Source organism: Orycteropus afer, unplaced genomic scaffold, assembly GCF_000298275.1.
Source record: "Orycteropus afer afer isolate SDZICR_OR568_19922 unplaced genomic scaffold, OryAfe1.0 scaffold00177, whole genome shotgun sequence".
Classification (NCBI taxonomy): domain Eukaryota; kingdom Metazoa; phylum Chordata; class Mammalia; order Tubulidentata; family Orycteropodidae; genus Orycteropus; species Orycteropus afer.
In genome coordinates, this window is record NW_006921764.1 from 4,150,927 (window position 1) to 4,170,144 (window position 19,218).

The 19,218-nt window shown below is 38.8% G+C and overlaps 1 protein-coding gene across 1 annotated transcript in view; it reads right to left on the reverse strand.

Annotated features, from left to right (window-relative positions):
* ANKS1B (ankyrin repeat and sterile alpha motif domain containing 1B) overlaps positions 1-19,218 on the reverse strand; it is a 1,816,017-nt gene that overhangs the window by 1,416,859 nt on the left and 379,940 nt on the right. Inside the window, exons 6-8 of the mRNA XM_042781827.1 lie at positions 17,196-17,297; positions 13,872-13,985; positions 9,692-9,858 (exon numbers count right to left, since the gene is read on the reverse strand). Of these exons, the coding sequence (XP_042637761.1) occupies positions 9,692-9,858; positions 13,872-13,985; positions 17,196-17,297 (383 nt within the window). The remainder of the gene's footprint in view (positions 1-9,691; positions 9,859-13,871; positions 13,986-17,195; positions 17,298-19,218) is intronic.

Sequence of the window (19,218 nt, forward strand, 5' to 3'; positions counted from 1 at the left end):
ATAAGATGGCACCTTTTGTATTTAAATTACTGGATCAGAGTGCCCTCTAGTGGAAGAAAAAGGCAACAAAAGCTACATTGAACTGAAAGAAGCTAAAGCACCCCAAATTTTCTAGCCATATGATTAAATATGTAAGAATATATTCACTAATAATATGATTATAAGAAACATAGGAGCTCTGGTGGCACAGTGCCTAAGGCATCTGACTGCTAACCAGAAGGCTGGCTGTTCAAACCCACCAGCCACTGCTCAGAAGGAAGACTGGGCAATCTACTTCCGTAGAGATACCACCTTGGAAACCCAAGGAAGGGTGCTATGAGTTGGGAACAATTCAACAGCAGTGAGATAAAAACATGCCTTTCCTTACATTTTTATTTCCTCTAAATTCCTTTCAGAATTCCTTGTCATACTACAATGAACAAGTTGGATGTTTCGTATTATCTGAAGTTAAATTTTAACTCAAATAATTCAAATGCCCATCCTTTAAACAGCAATATGAATAATAAACAAAAATGTTTTTCCATATTTAACATTCCAGTAAAATGTAAAAATGTAGAAATAATTTAATTTAGGAATGTAGTGGGAGTACAGTTTGGATCTTCCTTGAAAATAAAACTGAAAACTTCCCTAATTCAATAGACCTTTAGAAAGTCTTGCACAGGGTTGCTGAAGAAGTGGGCTGGACACTATGAGCTTCCATGAGATTCATGGAGTTCCAAAATGCTGTAACTTTGTGGTGCTCCTGAGACCTCAGCTCAGACTCATCATCTCAGGCCTACGTGAACTCATAGGCTCCTGGCTTCCGGTCCTCTACAACACTCATCTGTCACTTTATTGTACTGTGGTGGCTTGTGTGTTGCTGTGAGGCTGGAGGCTATGCCACCAGTATTTAAAATACAAGCAGGATCAGTCATCGTGGACAGATTTCAGCAGAGCTTCCAGACTAAGACAGACTTGGAAGAAGGAAGAGGCCATCCACTTCTCAAAAAATGTCTCTTTGAAGATTAATGTGTACCTAACCCAAGCCATGGTATTTTCAATTGCCTCAAATGAATATGACAATGAATAAGGAAGACCAAAGAAGAGTGGATGCTTTTGAGTTGTGGTTTCGATGAAGAATACTGAAAGTACAGTGGACGGCCAGAAGAACAAACAAATGTGTCCTGGAAGAAGTGCAGCCAGAATGCTCCTTGGAAGTGAGAATGGCCAGACTTCATCTCACCTACTTTGGTCCTGTTGTCAGAAAGGACCATTCCCTGGAGAAGGATCTCATGCTTGGCAAAGTGGAGGGTCAGCAAAAAAGGGGAAGGCCCTCAACAAGATGGACTGACACAGTGGCTGCAACAATGGCTCAGGTGTAGCAAGCACTGTGAGGCTGGCGCAGGACCGGGCAGGTGTACACAGGGTTGCTGTGAGTCGGAGCCAACTCGATGGCACCTAACAACAATGACAGTCCAGTAGTGTGTAGCCCTGGCTGAATATGGGAATAACCAGGGGAGCTTTTATAAAAGACCAACGCTCAGAGTCCCCCAGAGATACTCTGATTTCACGAGTCTGGAGCACTACCTGGCTATCAGATGTTTCATGTTGCCCCAGGTGAGCCACTGTTGAGAATCATTATTTGACTCCTTCTCCCCAGAACATGTGATGTACCACTCTCATCCTCCAAAAACGTCAAGTTTATTCTCTTCGGTACCAATTTTAAACTTCTGACAAGCTCTCCAAATCTAGTTATCTGCTTCTGTTCTCTGACAAGATAGTTTAGCGGTAAGCCTGAGAGGGTCTATGTTCAAATCCTAGACCTGCCAGTTACCTTCTGTGTGAACTTAGAGAAAATGTCTTTGCCTCCATTTTCTCATCTGTAAAATGGGACTAATGATACTACCTGTTTAATAGGGTTCTTCTGAAGATTATTAAATCAGTTAATGTAAGTACTCCCTATGTGTTAGCTAGTATTACTTATTCAACTTTATTTCCCATTAGTTTCTGAAGCCAGTTCTCTCAAGGTAAACTATTCTCCTCAAACTATATGCTAATTCTAACTCTGTGATTTTTCATATACTGTTTTTGCAGGCTGGAATCCCCTCCCATGCATTCATTCATTCCAGCATAAGTGAAAGGCACCTCTCCCCTTTCTCCAGCATCCAGTTTTGTCATTCTCTACTTCCATTAAGTCTTATATACAGAAAAACAAAACATTGCTATCAAGTCAATACCGACTCCTAGTGACCCTACAGAAGTCTTCTATAAGCACCCACAAATCTTCATTGATCTTTCCCTTTTAAAAACTCCTTTGACCACATGGCAGAAACATAGCTGGTAGTTAGGGCATTGACTGAATCTGTATCCTTGTTCTGCCACTTGCAAGCTGAGCCACTTCCTATACCTCCATTGTTAGGATTATTGCAAGGATGGTGTTGTTGTTGTTGTTAGGTGCCGTCAAGTCATTTCCGACTCATGGCAACCCTAGGCACGGCAGAACGAAACACCGCCCAATCCCACACCATTTCCATGATCCTTGCTATACTTGAGCCCATTGTCACAGCCACCTTGTCAATCCATCTCGTTGAAGGCCTTCGCCTCTTTCATCAACCCTCCACCTTACCAAGCATGACATCCTTCTCCAGGGAATGGTCCCCTCTGACAACATGACCAAAGTAGGTGAGACGGAGTCTGGCCATCGTCGCTTCCGAGGAGCATCTCGGCTACACTTCCTCCAGGACAGATCTGTTAGTTCTTTTGGCAGTCCATGGTACCTTCAGCATTCTTCGCAAGCACCACAACTCAAAAGCATCAACTCTTCTTTGCTCTTCCTTATTCATTGTCTAGCTCTCACATGCATACGAGGTGATTGAAAATATCATGGCTTGTGTCAGGTGCACTGTGAATTCTTTGACATCCTCAATCTTTTCTCCATTTATCATGATGTTGCTTATTGGTCCAGTTGTGAGGATTTTTGTTTTCTTTATATTGAGATGTAATCCATACTGCAGACTGTATTCTTCAACCTTCATCAGTAAGTGCCTCAAGTCATCCCCACGTTCAGCAAGCAAAGTTGTATCATCTGCATATCTCAGGTTGTTAATGATTCTTCTTCCAATCCTGATGCCACATTTTTCTTCATATAGTCCAACTTCTTGGATTATTTGCTCAGCATACAGATTGAATAAGTATGGGGAAAGGATACAACCCTGACACACTCCCTTCTTGCTTTTAAACCATGCAGTGTCCCCTTGTTCTGTTTGAACAACAGCCTCCTGGTCAATGTACAGGTTCCTCATGAGTACAATCAAGTGTTCGGGAATTCCCATTCTTCTCAATGTTATCCATAATTTGTCATGATCCACACAATCAAATGCCTTTGTATAGTCAATAAAACACAAGTAAACATCTTTCTAGTATACCAAGGATGGTGTGACTTAAATCATGCAAAACATGAGAATAGCAAATAGGAAGCACCTAATAAACGTCAGTTCTTATATCTATTATTTTTATAAGTTATTCTTGTCAGCACACTGATTGAAGGTTCCCTGGGACAAGAGTTATGAACTCCTTGAAGATGAGAATCGAGTCTCGAGTTGCTATTATAAATCCTATACCTTATGACTTGGTAACCACCATCTATATTAGGTGATCTATGAGTATCCGTTTAAATTTTTTGCATAACTTGAGAGCATAATTCATAAAGGTACTCTGGAAAAACATTTTTGATGCATCACCAAACCCACTGCCATCAAGTTGATTCCAATTCACAGCAATCCTAAAGGACAAAGAAGAACTGCCAATGGGATTTCCAAAGCTGTAAATGTTTACAGAAGCAGATTGCCACATCTTTCTCTTTCAGAGTGGCTGGTGAGTTTGAACCATAGACCTTTCAGTTAGCAGATGAGTCCTTTAACCACTGATCCACTGAGGCTCCTTTTTGATGAATGGAAACAAATATTCAACAAAATTCAGAATGAATCCAAATAAAACACAGGCTGTAGATTGCTTTTCAAATGTTTCAGAATAAGTTTCTATGAGATTAATCTTCTCTAAGGAAAGTTCCAACAGTATCTTCCCAAAATCCTTTAAATTTTCATCATTTTCTAAAATTAAGTATCAAAATTCTTAGCCTGACATTGAAAATCATCCATGACCTGACCTCAACCTACCTTTCCAATCTCATTTCTCATCTCTCTCCTCATAAACTCTATTGTTCCAGACAAATAGAATTACTTGCTCTTACTCATACATACCTTCTGCTTTTCAGATTCATGTAACTTTCAATGTTTTATTTGACAATATTTTCAAAGAACACAAATATAAAGATTTGTCATGAGAAATAAAGAATGGTTGTTTATGAGAGAGGATGAGCTCAAATTTCAAGGATTTAAATTCAACTTATGAGCATTAATGTTTCTTTTGTTACCCAAAACAGTACCCCCCACAAAAAAATAAAATAACATTTGACCATCTTTTCCCCAAATTCTATTACCTTCTCAAAAACCCTCCAGTACTTCCCCAAAACTAGAAGCTAGAACCATGGTCTCCAAACAGAGTGTGCCGACCTCGGGGTGCACAAGAGAAAAAGGACCAGAAAAATAGCAGACCTTCTATTTTACATTGATGCTTTACCATAACTACTTTGAATTTCTCTTCCAGTACATATCTTATAATTGAGATTATTTACATTCTGAATAGTAGTAGATATACATAATTTATAAATAAAACATTTGGGATATTTGCTGAAAAATTGTTACTAATGATGCCATTAGTAAACAATTTGTGGGCAAAGATCTCAAATACAATAAGAAAAGATTAGAAATGCCTGGTGTAGAAAATTAAACCTTTTAGAGAGTCTACAGGTGTAGACAGGAACTCTGGCAGCATAGTGCCTAAGGCACCTGACTGCTAACCAGAAGGCTGGTGGTTCAAACCCACCAGCCACTCCTTGGAAGGAAGGTTGGGCAATGTACTTCCATAGAGATACTGCCTTGGAAACCCAAGGAGGGGTTGCTATGAGTTGGATCTGACCCCACGGCAGTCGTTACGGTTTTTTTGTTTGTTTGTTTTTCTTTTTGCATTACAGGTGTAGACGTCAAGGGCCAGAAGCTGCCAGTTTTAGAAAGCTGGCTGCAGGGATAAATGATCCCAGTGGAGTGCCCTGACAGAGCACAGGAGTGGAAAGGTGCCATGTTGAGAAGCTCAGGCACTGGAATCTGTATCTTTAGGTTTGAAACCTCTCTTGACCAGGACTACTTCTGAGACTGGGGCAAGTGACCTAATCTCTCAGAGCTTGTTCCTCACCTGTGGCTAGATAGTATAATAATACTGTATAACCCTCATACCAGGAGTACATTAGATAACAATAAACAGAGTTTAGGGCAATGCTTTACACATATAAAGCACTGAATAGGTGCTAGCTATGGTTAGTATTTGGTCAAGCACTTGGCTATTAACCAAAAGGTTGGCAGTTTGAATCCACCCTGAGGAACCTTGGAAGAAAGGCCTGGTGACTGCCTACAGGGTTTGCAAGGCTGTCAATCTTCACAGATGCAGACTGCCACATCTTCTCCCACTGAACTGCTGGGGGGTTCTAACCTCTGACCTCTAGGTTAGCAGCCGAGCACTAACCAGTGGTACGACCAGGGCTCCTCACAGTTACTATTAGTATGGGGTAGTTCCACCACTGAAACCCCACCCATCAAATCGTCTGGGTCACTGATCTTCTTATAAAAGTATAACTGCATCAGAGATAAACAGATAAAACATATACAGTTATTCACATTCTGGTTTGATTAATTAGAAATCATTTTCCTCTCAACTCCTGGTTTAGAGCAGGTGCACAGAGGGAAAGAAGTTCTGACTGGGATAGAGGGGAGAAATAATTTAGAAAGAAGAGTTATTTTGATGGTTGAGGGAGGTCTGGATGACACATTGAAGTCAATGGGAGCACGGAGCCTGGAAAAGGGCACGGGGAGGGGTGGGAAGCAGGAGGGAGAAAGAACCTGGGAGGATGTTATCATCAAATTTTAATGAGGATTATTCTTGAGTCCAGGAAAAAGAAAAACAAAATTCTTCATCCTATCTATATTGTTCATAGGACCTAGGATTCAGATTTAGCTGCATTGTGTGTTAAGAAATCTTTAGGGGTAAACCTAAAAACCTATACCCCAGGTGTTGTTTATGCAGAGCACATACATTTTAATTTCTAAGCAACTTTCAAGGAAATATCAAAAATATAATAGGTTTGTAATTTGGAGAGAGCAGATACCTGTTTTCAATTTTAAGGAAAGAATTTGGTCCTGACATTAAAGTTAACCCACTTACTGCCATCGAGTTGATTCTAACTCACAGCAATCCTACAGGACAGGGCAGAACTGCACATTAGGGTCCAAGGCTGTAAATCTTTACAGAAGCAGACTGCCTCATCTTTCTCCCACAGAGCAGCTAGTGAGTTCAAACCACCTACCTTTTTGTTAGCAGCCAAATGCCTTAATCACTGTGCCACCAGAGTTCCATCGACATTAAAGTTACTACTATATATATATATATGAGAGGAGAATAGCTAAAGCAAATGGAAGAAATGAAAAGGTAAAAGAGCTGAACAGAAGATTTCAAAGAGCAGCTCGAGTAGACAAAGCCAATTACTATAATGAAATGTGCAAAGACCTGGAGTCTGAAAACCAAAAAGGAAGAACACACTCGGCATTTCTCAAACTGAAAGAACTGAAGAAAAAATTGAAGCCTCGAGTTGCAAAAGTGAGAGATTCTATGGGCAAACTATTGAATGATGCAGGAAACATCAAGAGAAGATGGCAGGAATACACAGAGTCACTGTACCAAAAAGAACTGATTGTTCTTCATCAATTTCAGGAAGTGGCATATGATCTAGAACCAATGGTAATGAAGGAAGAAGTCAAAGCTGCACTGAAAGAACTGCCAAAGAACAAGGCTCTGGGAATTGATGGCATACCGATTGAGATATTTCAACAAACAGATGCACCATTGGAGGCACTCACTCAGTTATGCCAAGAGATTTGGAAGACAGCTACCTGGCCAACTGACTGGAAGAGATCCATATTTGTGCCCATTCCAAAGAAAGGTGATCCCACAGAATATAGAAATTATAGAACATTATCATTAATATCGCACACAAGTAAGATCTTACTGAAGATAATTCAGAAACGTTTGCAGCAGTCTATTGACAGAGAACTTCCAGAGGTTCAAGCTGGATTCAGAAGAGGACGTGGAACAAGGAATATCATAGCTGTTGTCAGATGGATCTTGGCTCAAGGCAGAGAATACCAGAAAGATGTTTACTTGTGTTTTATTGACTATGCAAAGGCATTTGATTGTGTGGATCATGACAAATTATGGATAACATTGAGAAGAATGGGAATTCCCGAGCACTTGATCGTCCTCATGAGGAATCTGTACCTTGACCAGGAGGCTGTCGTTCGAACAGAACAAGGGGACACTACATGGTTTAAAATCAAGAAGGGAGTGTGTCAGGGTTGTATCCTTTCTCCACACTTATTCAATCTATATGCTGAGTAAATAATCCGAGAAGCTGGACTATATGAAGAAAAACGTGGCATCAGGATTGGAGGAAGAATCATTAACAACCTGAGATATGCAGACGATACAACTTTGCTTGCTGAAAGTGAGGATGACTTAAGGCACCTACTGATGAAGGTTGAAGAATACAGTCTGCAGTATGGATTACATCTCAATATAAAGAAAACAAAAATCCTCACAACTGGACCAATGAGCAGCATCACAATCAATGGAGAGAAGATTGAGGTTGTCAAGGAATTCACGTTGCTTGGTTCTACAATTGATGCCAACGGAAGCAGCAGTCAGGACATTAGACGACGTGTAGCATTGGGAAAGTCAACTGCGAAGGAACTGTTTCAAGTGCTGAGGAGCAAGGATATCTCCTTGAGGACTAAGGTGCGCCTGACACAAGCCATGATATTTCCAGTCGCCTGGTATGCATGTGAGAGCTGGACAATGAATAAGGAAGACCGAAGAAGAGTTGATGCTTTTGAGTTGTGGTGCTGGCGAAGAATGCTGAAAGTACCGTGGACTGCTAAAAGAACTAACAGATCTGTCCTGGAGGAAGTGCAGCCAGAATGCTCCTTGGAAGCAAGAATGGCCAGACTTCATCTCACCTATTTTGGTCATGTTGTCAGAAGGGACCATTCCCTGGAGAAGGATGTCATGCTTGGTAGGGTGGAGGGTCGACGAAAGTGGGGGAGGCCTTCAACGAGATGGATTGATACAGTGGCTGCGATGATGGGCTCAAGTATAGCAGGGATTGTGGGGCTGGCGCGGGATCAGGCAGTGTTTTGTTCTGCTGTGCATGGGGTCGCTATGAGTCGGAAACGACTGGACGGCACTTAACAACAACAACAACATATATATTTCATTAACATAAATACTTCATTTGATAAAACCTCCAAGTATTTAACTTCAGTGCATGTATAAATATTCATAATTAATCACAAAGACCTCTTTTAGGGAACAATAATGTGATATTTTATGGAAGATGGTACAGCCCCCCCAAAAAAATTGTAGGCACATGAGGCAAGACTAGCCTTCGGACTGGACTAGCAAATGCTATGCTATCCTGAGGAAATAGTGTCACCACTGACTTTAAATAACTACATAAAGAAAACTTTCTCATACTAGATGGTAACTAAACTTAGCATATTTTTTCTTTGTTTTCATAAATAATATGGCATAATTATCATAGTCATCTATTTTATTGGCTTTTGAATAAAGTACAATATTTCTTTAACAAACAAATCTAAATGTACATAAAGGTTTCCTATTATAGGAATGTATTTCCTTTAATACCAGTACATATTATAAACTCTCTACATAGGCAGTGACATAAAGGAGCCCAGTGGCACAGTGGTTAAGCATTTGGCTACTAAATGAAAGGCCAGTGGTTCAAACCTACCAGATGCTCCACAGGAAAATGGGGTAGTCTGCTTCCATGAAGATTTACAGCCTTGGAAACTCCATAGGGTAGTTCTACTGTGTCCTATGGGGAAGCTATAAGTCAGAATTGACTCGCCATCAAGATGTTTATAAATTATAATTTTTAACTGATTCTCTATAGTTTCCCTCCCTACTATTTTACTATAAAAATCCAAACAAGCAATGATCCCTAACTCATGATTTAGATTCTAAGCTTATAGAAGAGAATGCCCTGAGGATTTATGTAAGGTCATAAAAATATGCAGGTCAAGTTCTCCACAAGCTCTCTCTTCTATGAGTCAGGAAATGACTGGGGAACGACGCACACACATGGCTCAGCTCTCTCGTCCTCAAGATGAGATCAGACTCATTTTCCAGAGAAAATGGGTAAGAAGGACGAAAGGAAGTTGTTCTTCTTTCTTGGGAATCAAGGTTTTTAAGCCCAGTAAAACTAAAAGAAGATAATCCAAAAAATGTTACAAGAAAGTCTAACAATAGAGACAAGATCATCACAAAGTACAAGTGATTCATCAAAGCATCCCTTTGATCAAAAAACCCAACAGACATCAGGAGAGGAGCAGCAGAGAACTTGGCATTTGATGCCAGCAAAAACTGAGACTAGCACAATAGGTCATATCTCAGGATTCTTTAGTGTATAGACGGAACTTAGAAAGTCAAGATTCATGGTCTTCATTCCACCCCACCCTCCCTTACTTACTACACTCTGACTTCCATTTTTCCCAAGTTCTTCCTCTGAAATCTTGCTCAAGTTATCTAGGTAGTGGTCTGATATTGTGTGACATAAGTCTTCAAAAGAATAATCCTTTTCTTGGCAGAGTTTTATTTCATCCAAGAGTTTTGATAATTCTCCAGTCACAGTGTCACCTGTAAAAAGAAAGTAAAGTTTTTCACAACTTTAAAGAGAGACCATTGCTACATGTTAATGTTAAGTGATAAAAATGTAACTAGTATGGTAAAAGCTATCAAAATATGACAAACAAAATTAAGTAGTCAGCTGAAAGCAAGATACTAAATGGTAATTAGAATAATATTAAAAGACAAAAGAGAAAGTCTCAATTTTCCCTACTTTGATTCTTTTTAAAAAATAGAAATAAGTTTTGCTGAAGCAACATTTATAAGTTATCTAGAATTACAATTCCTAAAAGTTTATATATTTTAGGATTTGCCTTTTACTTCACTGGCAGAACTCATTCAACAACTCATTTAAGAAATTTGAAATGGTGCAAAGGGTCTACCTCCTAACTTCAATAAGCAGAAATAATAGTAGAATTTATTTAAATAATTATATAAATATATGATCTACAGGAAAAGAACACAGAAGGAATAGCTAAGTAATATGCATGATTTGTCAAAATACAAATAATTTGTAGATTACATCAAATATGCATTTTTCTAAACAATCTCAGAATGATACTTTATACCTATAATTGATTGTGAAAAAATATATTATATCAGCCATAATCCAGATTTTTATATTTCTAGTCTAAATTAGTCACACTTTAGATGTGTATGATCAACAAGTGGCACTGAGGAAGAGGAAGATATAGAGAGGTACCTGGGAGGTACAGACAACAAAGATGAACCCTTTTGCAGGTACAGAACTGCATTGTCAGTGATGGCAAGCATTGATCCACAGGTGGATAGATGGGTGGACAGGCTGAATGATCAAGTATGTCTAGTCAGGAGGTATTGTGCCTGGGACCATATGGAGGGTTAGCAGACAATGTTTCTACATGTGTATTTGTATGTGCTGTAAGAATATCCAGGTATATAGTAGAGCTCACAAGGGACAAGGTTGTGGTGACTTCTTGGCCACAGCCAGCTACATGGAGGGAGCAAGTAGTTGGGCATGTGGGCTTGGGACCATGGTCACAGGGGACATCAAGCTCAACTGGCATAATTTACTCCACAAAAGTATTGTTCTAGATTCTACTTTGGTGAGTAGCAACTGGGATCTTAAAAGCTTGCAAGTGGCCATCTAGCTGTAACGATGGGTCTTTCCTCATCTAGAGCAAAGAAGAATGAAGAAAACCAAAGACACATGGAAACAGATAGTCCAAGGGACTGGCAGACCATGTGATCCTCAGCCTGTATGACTATGAGACCAGAAGAACTAGATGGTGTTCAGCTATTACTGTCAATCACTCGGAGGGGGATCAGTGCAGGAGATCCTGGAGAGAGTGGGAGAATAATGTGGAATGAAAGTTAAAATCATAAAAAAAAGAAAAAGACCTGGTTTGCTGGTCTGATAGAGCCTGGTGAGACCCCTGAGACTATGGCCCCTAGTCACCTTTCAGGTCTGTGACTGAACTCACTCCTATGGCTTCCAGCCAAACAATAGAGGCACACAGGGTGAACATTTACATCAGAGAGGTACACTCCTTGGAGCATTCAATCATGAGAACAGAAGAGCAGCGTTTGCAAAGGAAGACAGCTCAGGTGGTGAGAGTGCATGGGAGGGAAAGACACAAGAGAGGAAGTAACTGTGGGGAGGAAGTGGGAAGACAGCTGTTACATTGTGGGCACTTGCAGTCAATGTCATGAGACAAAATGTACACGAGCTGCTGTATGGAAAATGAATTGGCACTGTAAAATTTCACCCAAATAACAATAAAAAAATTTTTAAAAAATAGATTTAGATCATAAATACTTTTCTTTGTCTTGCTCTTCTCACTTTAAAATCCCTTGTGGAAATTTCTCTTGTCAACATTAAGAATTAACTCAATATTATGGCTACATAATAGTCCCTGGTGTGAATATATTTTAAAAAAAACCTATTTTTATGTTGATGAAAATTCACTTTATTTAAAAAATTGTAATCTCTTAAAAGCTGGACTATATGAAGAAAAACGTGGTATCAGGATTGGAGGAAGAATCATTAACAACCTGAGATATGCAGACGATACAACTTTGCTTGCTGAAAGTGAGGATGACTTAAGGCACCTACTGATGAAGGTTGAAGAATACAGTCTGCAGTATGGATTACATCTCAACATAAAGAAAACAAAAATCCTCACAACTGGACCAATGAGCAGCATCACAATCAATGGAGAGAAGATAGAGGTTGTCAAGGAATTCACGTTGCTTGGTTCTACAATCGATGCCAACGGAAGCAGCAGTCAGGACATTAGACGTCGTGTAGCATTGGGAAAGTCAACTGCGAAGGAACTGTTTCAAGTGCTGAGGAGCAAGGATATCTCCTTGAGGACTAAGGTGCGCCTGACACAAGCCATGATATTTCCAATCACCTTGTATGCATGTGAGAGCTGGACAATGAATAGGGAAGACCGAAGAAGAGTTGATGCTTTTGAGTTGTGGTGCTGGCGAAGAATGCTGAAAGTACCATGGACTGCTAAAAGAACTAACAGATCTGTCCTGGAGGAAGTGCAGCCAGAATGCTCCTTGGAAGCAAGAATGGCCAGACTTCGTCTCACCTATTTTGGTCATGTTGTAAGAAGGGACCATTCCCTGGAGAAGGATGTCATGCTTGGTAGGGTGGAGGGTCGACGAAAGAGGGGGAGGCCTTCAACGAGATGGATTGATACAGTGGCTGCGATGATGGGCTCGAGTATAGCAGGGATTGTGGGGCTGGTGCGGGATCGGGCAGTGTTTCGTTCTGCTGTGCATGGGGTCGCTATGAGTCGGAAACGACTCGACGGCACTTAACAACAACAACAACAATCTCTTAAAATAATTCTGAATGTATCATCTTATATATGATTTTAGTACTAAAATTTTCCCCATCCCATTGAAGTGTCATTTCTGAATAAAAATTAATGGCTTTTGCAAAAAAAAAAAAAAATGCATTTTAGAAAAAAAAAAAAATCTACTGTGAAATACCCACTTTCATATAGACTTCATGACCACAGGGACTGCTCTGTTTTGTTCACTGCTGAACAAAAGGGGCCAAGAATACCAAAAACCAAACCCACTACAGTCAAGTTGATTCTGACTCATAGCAATCCCTGTTGGGTTTCCAAAGCTATAAGTCTTTATGGAAATACATTTCCTCATCTTCCTCCTCAGAGCAGCTGGTGGGTTTGAAATGCCAGCATTTTGGTTAGCAGCCAAATGCCTTACCCGCTACATCACCAGAGCTCCTTGATGCCAAGAATAGGGCCTGACAAATAGCAGGAGTTAATAAACATTGACTGAATGAATGGATAAAATACAGAGTATAGGCTCTAACTTATTACACTTGAATTTTTCATATTAGCCTTTTTTGTATGTGTGGTAATTAAGTTTGTGTGTTAACTTGGCTGGGTCTGGTTGGGTGGCTGGGCAGCTGGATGGAGTTATTCCCCATGGTGAGACTGGTAATTAACTCCACGGTGGAACGTACTGGAGCAGCTGTGTAGCTGCTATGGGTATGTGGTCTGCTTCCCGTATATAAGCAACAGCTTTGGGAATGGTCTCTAGCCTATGGCATGTTTGAACCCTGCGTGTAGCCGTGTTGTTGTTCAGCAGCCTGCCATGCTCTGCTGACCCTGGGACTTTCAAGAGATTTTAATTAAAGGCCTGCCCTGTCGTTTGGTAACATCAGGACTGTGCCTTTTTACTTGTGAACCTTGGGTTTGTCAGTCTCAGCAGCCAGTAGCTGTCTGAATGAAGAAAAGCCTCCAGCTTCAGTGGGCCAGAAACAGGAGGCAGAGCTGCAACCCAAGGTTGAGGGGCTTTCACCCAGCCTCTAGAGCCTGGCACTTTGAACTTGGACTTACAGCTTCCAAATTGTAAGAATAAACTCCTGTTTGTTAAAACATCCCATTTGTGGTATACACTTGTCAGAGCAGCATTAGGTAACTGGAACAGTATGTACAGGACAAAGTTACATAGAAAGGTCTACCATCACTTCAAGGGCTTTGTAATTAGCTACTCACTTTTGGTCTTTTGGGAAGGAGACTCAACAGGAGATGAAATGACTGTTTCTTGTGTTGCTTCTTCCTGCACATGGTCTTCAAAGACTGTTGATCTGCCTATGCCTTCTAAATATTCTGTGAATATACATTTTTGAAATTATAGGCTTGAATGCATTCATTTTAAAAACAATAACTTACGTTTTACTTCTGGTAGTCATTTTTTTTTTCCCCACTTATTTTCTTATTCTCTAAATTAATCCTAAGTTTTGAAAGACCTTCATGATGAGCTACTAATTTAAAGTTTTTCATTAAAAACGGAAGCCAAGTATTTTAGAAGAGACTTGTGAACCCTTTTTTTCCTGAAAACTAAACTTGTTACATTCTTTCCTTAAAAACAAAATTACCTGCTAAAAAATACAATAGCCTACTTGGTCAATTTAAATACTTTCTACCTGAAGATTAAAAACTCTCTAAACTTTTTTGATTGTTCTTTTAAACTTTTTTGAAAGTCTATTCAAGAGATACTGTGAATAGACTTGATCTCTAAAGTAAGAATATCAAACTCAGATAACTACAACAAAGACAAGATAAAGGGATGAAGTGGAGTAAATTTATTTGATAATGGTGTCATAATCTTGCAACATAAACATAATTTCACACTATACCTTATTTCCACAAAGAAGTACTATTCTCACCCATGATTCTGGAAATAACATGCCATACTCAGTCTATTTTCATTTTTCCAATTTTGATAAAGCCACATTAATAACAATAAAAGCAGTTAAGACTTAAATATCCTTGACGTGCACCAGACACTCACTGTTCTAAGCATTTGACATCAATTAACTCATTCAGTCCTCACAGCATTATGACACAGGTACTATTACTATCCCACTAGTTTTGAAGATGACTTAACTGAAGAAGGAGGATTAGTAACTCATCTGTGTTCATACAGTTAGTAAGTGGCAGAGTATCAGTTAAAACACAGAATGAGAAAACATGTCCCTTTTCTCCTAACTCAGTCACAAGGAACAGCATCTAAATGCAAGGACAAGTGTTAACTGCTATTGAGACTCAAGGCCATAGGCTACAAAGGGGTGCAGATCAAGGTAAAGAGTAGTGCCCCAGACAGTCTGGCAATGAAGTAAAAGGAAAGCCAATATTACTTAAGAAGCTAAAAATCTAGATTTTTCACTCAAATCCTAGAGTTTTAAATGTCAACAACTAACTCAGTTTTTATGGAAACACAATGTGATACAAACAAAACACATCTGCTACCTGCCAAAAGCATTTAGCCCAGAAGTGACTGGTGTATAGCCTCCATCTAAAAGGTTAAATCAATACATCCCTTCCCACAGGGGCACAGGTTCTGTTGCACATAAGGTCGCTATGAGTTGGGGACGACTTGAGGGAACATAACAACAACAACACAGATCTTTTACGTGGATTGCTTTATTCAAAAGGAACTTTCCCCTTAAAATCCGTTAAGAAAGTAGTGCTGTCATGCCAACCAAGTACATCCTCCTCCATCCAAATAGTTCCTTGCAAAGGGCAATTTCTACTCAGAAAAGAAAACAATCTTTGAGATTCTGTCCTTAACATTTTTCTCCCATGAATAATTACCTAAGTTGAGCTCCTCCTCCAAGACACAAATAGTAATTTCATCTACTAGACATCACCTATATTTCAGTAATAAACTTGCCTATGAGATCTGAAATGTAACAGTGCCTTCAAACCAGGAATACAAGAAATGTAGACAGTGTGTTCACATTCACAAATTTCCAGTAATTTTAAAACTTCAAAGACATTTCATACACCCTATCACTAAAGGGCATGCCTTATGAATCTTGACTATTTCAGAGAGCATGTTACGCCTAGATAATATTTCATCTAAGTTGAACTCATACAGTATCCTTTAAAAATATTTCATGCCCCCTTTCTAATGGGTGACATTTATTTGGCTTCTCCCAAAAGACATATCGTGCACAAATCTGGTTTTGTTTTTTTTTTGTTTTTTTGTTCTGGGGTTGTTGTTTTTTTAAGTTTTCAGCTAGAGGCAAAAGTCTAAAACATAATAAAATGTGAGTATTTTTTAGTCGATTCATTCAACTTCACTTTAATTTGAATTAAAATGAAGAGCCATGCTTTCATTTCTCCTTTAAGTCCTCTCTCCATGCAATTTACTTGCCATTAACTTCTTTACTGATAAGAAATTGTAGGGGCCTGCACAACCCGTGAGAGGTTTTAGAATTGAATAAAGAGAGCACATAATGACCTCCTATAGTGCATCTACCTCTCTTCCCCCCTCTTTGGCCAGTGTTTACTCCTCCATCTGCCTGATTTAGTTTTAATTCATTTCTCTCCCAGCAGAACAAGGCTGTTCTTCTGCTTCCCAGCTGATACCCCATGAAACCTGTCCTGCCTCCTTCCTCCATTGCACATGTGGCCAGACTGCAAGGACAGAGGGGATCAACACCAGGAGCAGGATAGGCACTAAGCAACAACAGGAAAGAAAGATCACACAGGGCTTTTAAGGGACCATGCTACATGGCAGGCCTAATCACCAAACGAGAAGGGGACAGCATTGGCATCTAGATTTTTCATTAAGTTTGAGATCCAACAGGGATGTGTGCAATTCTGCAGATAGAAAGCAGTACCTAGATGGCGTCACACCTTCAACAGGCCCACTGACTGTAGCTAGTACAGAAGTCCTTAAATGATCCTTTCCAAAAACAAAGGTTGGCAAGATTGAGTCACCTTGTACTACTACTGGATTAAGAAGTTGGAGAGGAAATAATATGCATTCTTTCAGCTAAATACAATTTTGGGTTTTATTGCTAAATTAGCATTTATGTAACAGCTCTGCTTCTGGATGGGATGTAACTTTGAAAAAGTCATCATCTCCTGGAGCTTCAACTTCCTCCATATGATAAAAAGGAGAGAAATGACATCTGACATATGTACCTCACAGCTATTATATAAATCAGACAAAATAACAAAAGCCCTGAAAATTCTTAAAGTATCATTCAAATACAAGGTAATACACATAATCATCACTATTTTTAGTTTTAAGGTTAAGTTCATAACTGCATATTTACCATAAGAATTTTAAAAAAGACTTCATATCTAGTAAGTGAAATAATACTTTAGCTTTTTTTCTTAACACTGAGTATTAAGAAAAAATTGAAAAACATAAATAAAACATTAAATGTACTGTCATTTAGTTTAAAAGCTGAACCATATTCAAAAGTAAACATTAACTCAAAAGCCAAAAGAAAATTTTATTACAGTTTTAATTTAATCTTGACTTTAAGGAAAACTCATCCATCATTCGGTATCGTTTACCTTGTAGGAGTGTTGCAATCTGAAGAGATTTCTGAGATGGATGTTCTTTCAGAATGTCTAAGACAGTTCTACCTAAGCTATCCTTTATGTTGGCATCAATTCCTAAAAGAAAAAGAAAAACTCACTAGATGTACAACACTGGAAAATCATCAGAAGATACTGTCAATATATAACTTCTCTAATGTGAAATGTATACAGATCGGATTTTGAAGGTGGTTTTAAAAATAATTAAGCTACACACATACACACGATTTTAGCAAGGAAGAAGGTGGGGGTCTACTGCTACCAAAGATTAAGAATACTCTTGATAATGAATTGATTTTCAAAGGGTACTGATCTAAACATTAGGATTCTCTATAGGACCCCATAGCTTGTTAAATAAATGATACAGTGTCAAGCTGAAAAACATTATTGGTTTAGAATGTGAATTCTTAAAGTATAATGGTCATGTGATGTTTATTTTCTGTATAGATGGTAAAAATGTTTAATAAATAACAATCACATAGAATGTGAGTAATATAAAAACAGTTTTAGAATACTTGAGCATTCCCAAAAGTTCAAAAGGTATCATTATTTTAGAAAATAAATTGAATGTCCCATGATATTTATGTATAGATTACATTCCATGTCAGCCACACACATCATCTACCTTGTGAGCAAACTTCTTCAAGTGTGTAATAAAAACACTTTTGGAATTATTTTAGTTCTGAATAAGTATTTACCATACTTATGGTATGAAATGAAATAAGTCATTTTAATGAAGTAAATAATTTTCACCCACCACACATACAAGAAAAAAAAATGTATAAACTTTCCAAACACCTAATTCACTTTTCAGGATCTAGCCCCAAATATTAGTTTATCACGGTAAGATTATTAAACATTTGCTTAAATTTATTTAGGGACATATAACCAGCACATATTTATTTGGCTGCCCAAAATAATTTATGATATCACTGTATTACATGTCAAAGTTAAATATACATGATATTTTAGTTTGTGTAAGCATAATCATAATTCAGTAGTTTTGCCAATGTTTTTTCATTTGTTTTTTACAGAAGGAAATAAACCCACTAAATATAATCCATAACATGAAAAATTCACACCCATTTATTTCCAAGTATGAATTTGTGCCCATGCTTTTGGATCCTGTAAGAAATTCTGACCTCAGCTCCAATTTCAGTTCATTTCATTTGGCACACAGACATGAACACAGACAAGTAAGTCCATGTTTTTGTTGCTTCAGAGCATTTCCTCTGAAATAAAGTACTGCAGCCCACAAACACCAGCCACTCAGCTGATGAGGTAACTAGAAGGAGAATTCACCTTATTAATAGGGAACACTGATCTGTCTTCTGTAGTTCACAATACAAAAGCTTCGAGAAAATATTCTGCTCTTTAATGAACCAGGCAATTGTCAGAACCTTACAGGGATTAATTTCTCTCTTTGACATGGACAGAGATCTTTTTTTAGGTTTAGAAACCTATTCATTCACTCATTCTTGGAATCCCTTTCATAAAGTCTAAATCTACTTGAAGTGGTTAATGTATTTGATTTCTAAACCAAATCCCTTGCTGTCAAGTTGATTCCAACTCATCTTCGGATCCTACAGGACAGGATTAGCTAGAATTACCCCCATAGAGTTTCTAAGGCTGAAATCTTTATGGAAGCAGACTACCATATTTTTCTCACACGGAGCAGCCGGCAGGTTTGAACCACTGAACTTTTAATTAGCAAGCAAGTGCTTACCCACTGCACTACCAGGGCTCCCTTCATTTCATTTCTACTAGTTTCAAATCTTCCTAAATACTCCTTCTAAACTTGCTCCTTCTAGCTTCTGCCATTCTAGAAATACATATTTTACAGGCCCACACATTCACCATTCTAATTCAGGTGTTTTTATCTAATGGTTTTTTTCCTACTGGGGGCCATTGTTGTTGTTGTTGTTATGTGCCGTCGAGTCGGCCCCGACTCATAGCGACCCCTCCTTGGGTTTCCGAGGCAGTATCACTACGGAAGTAG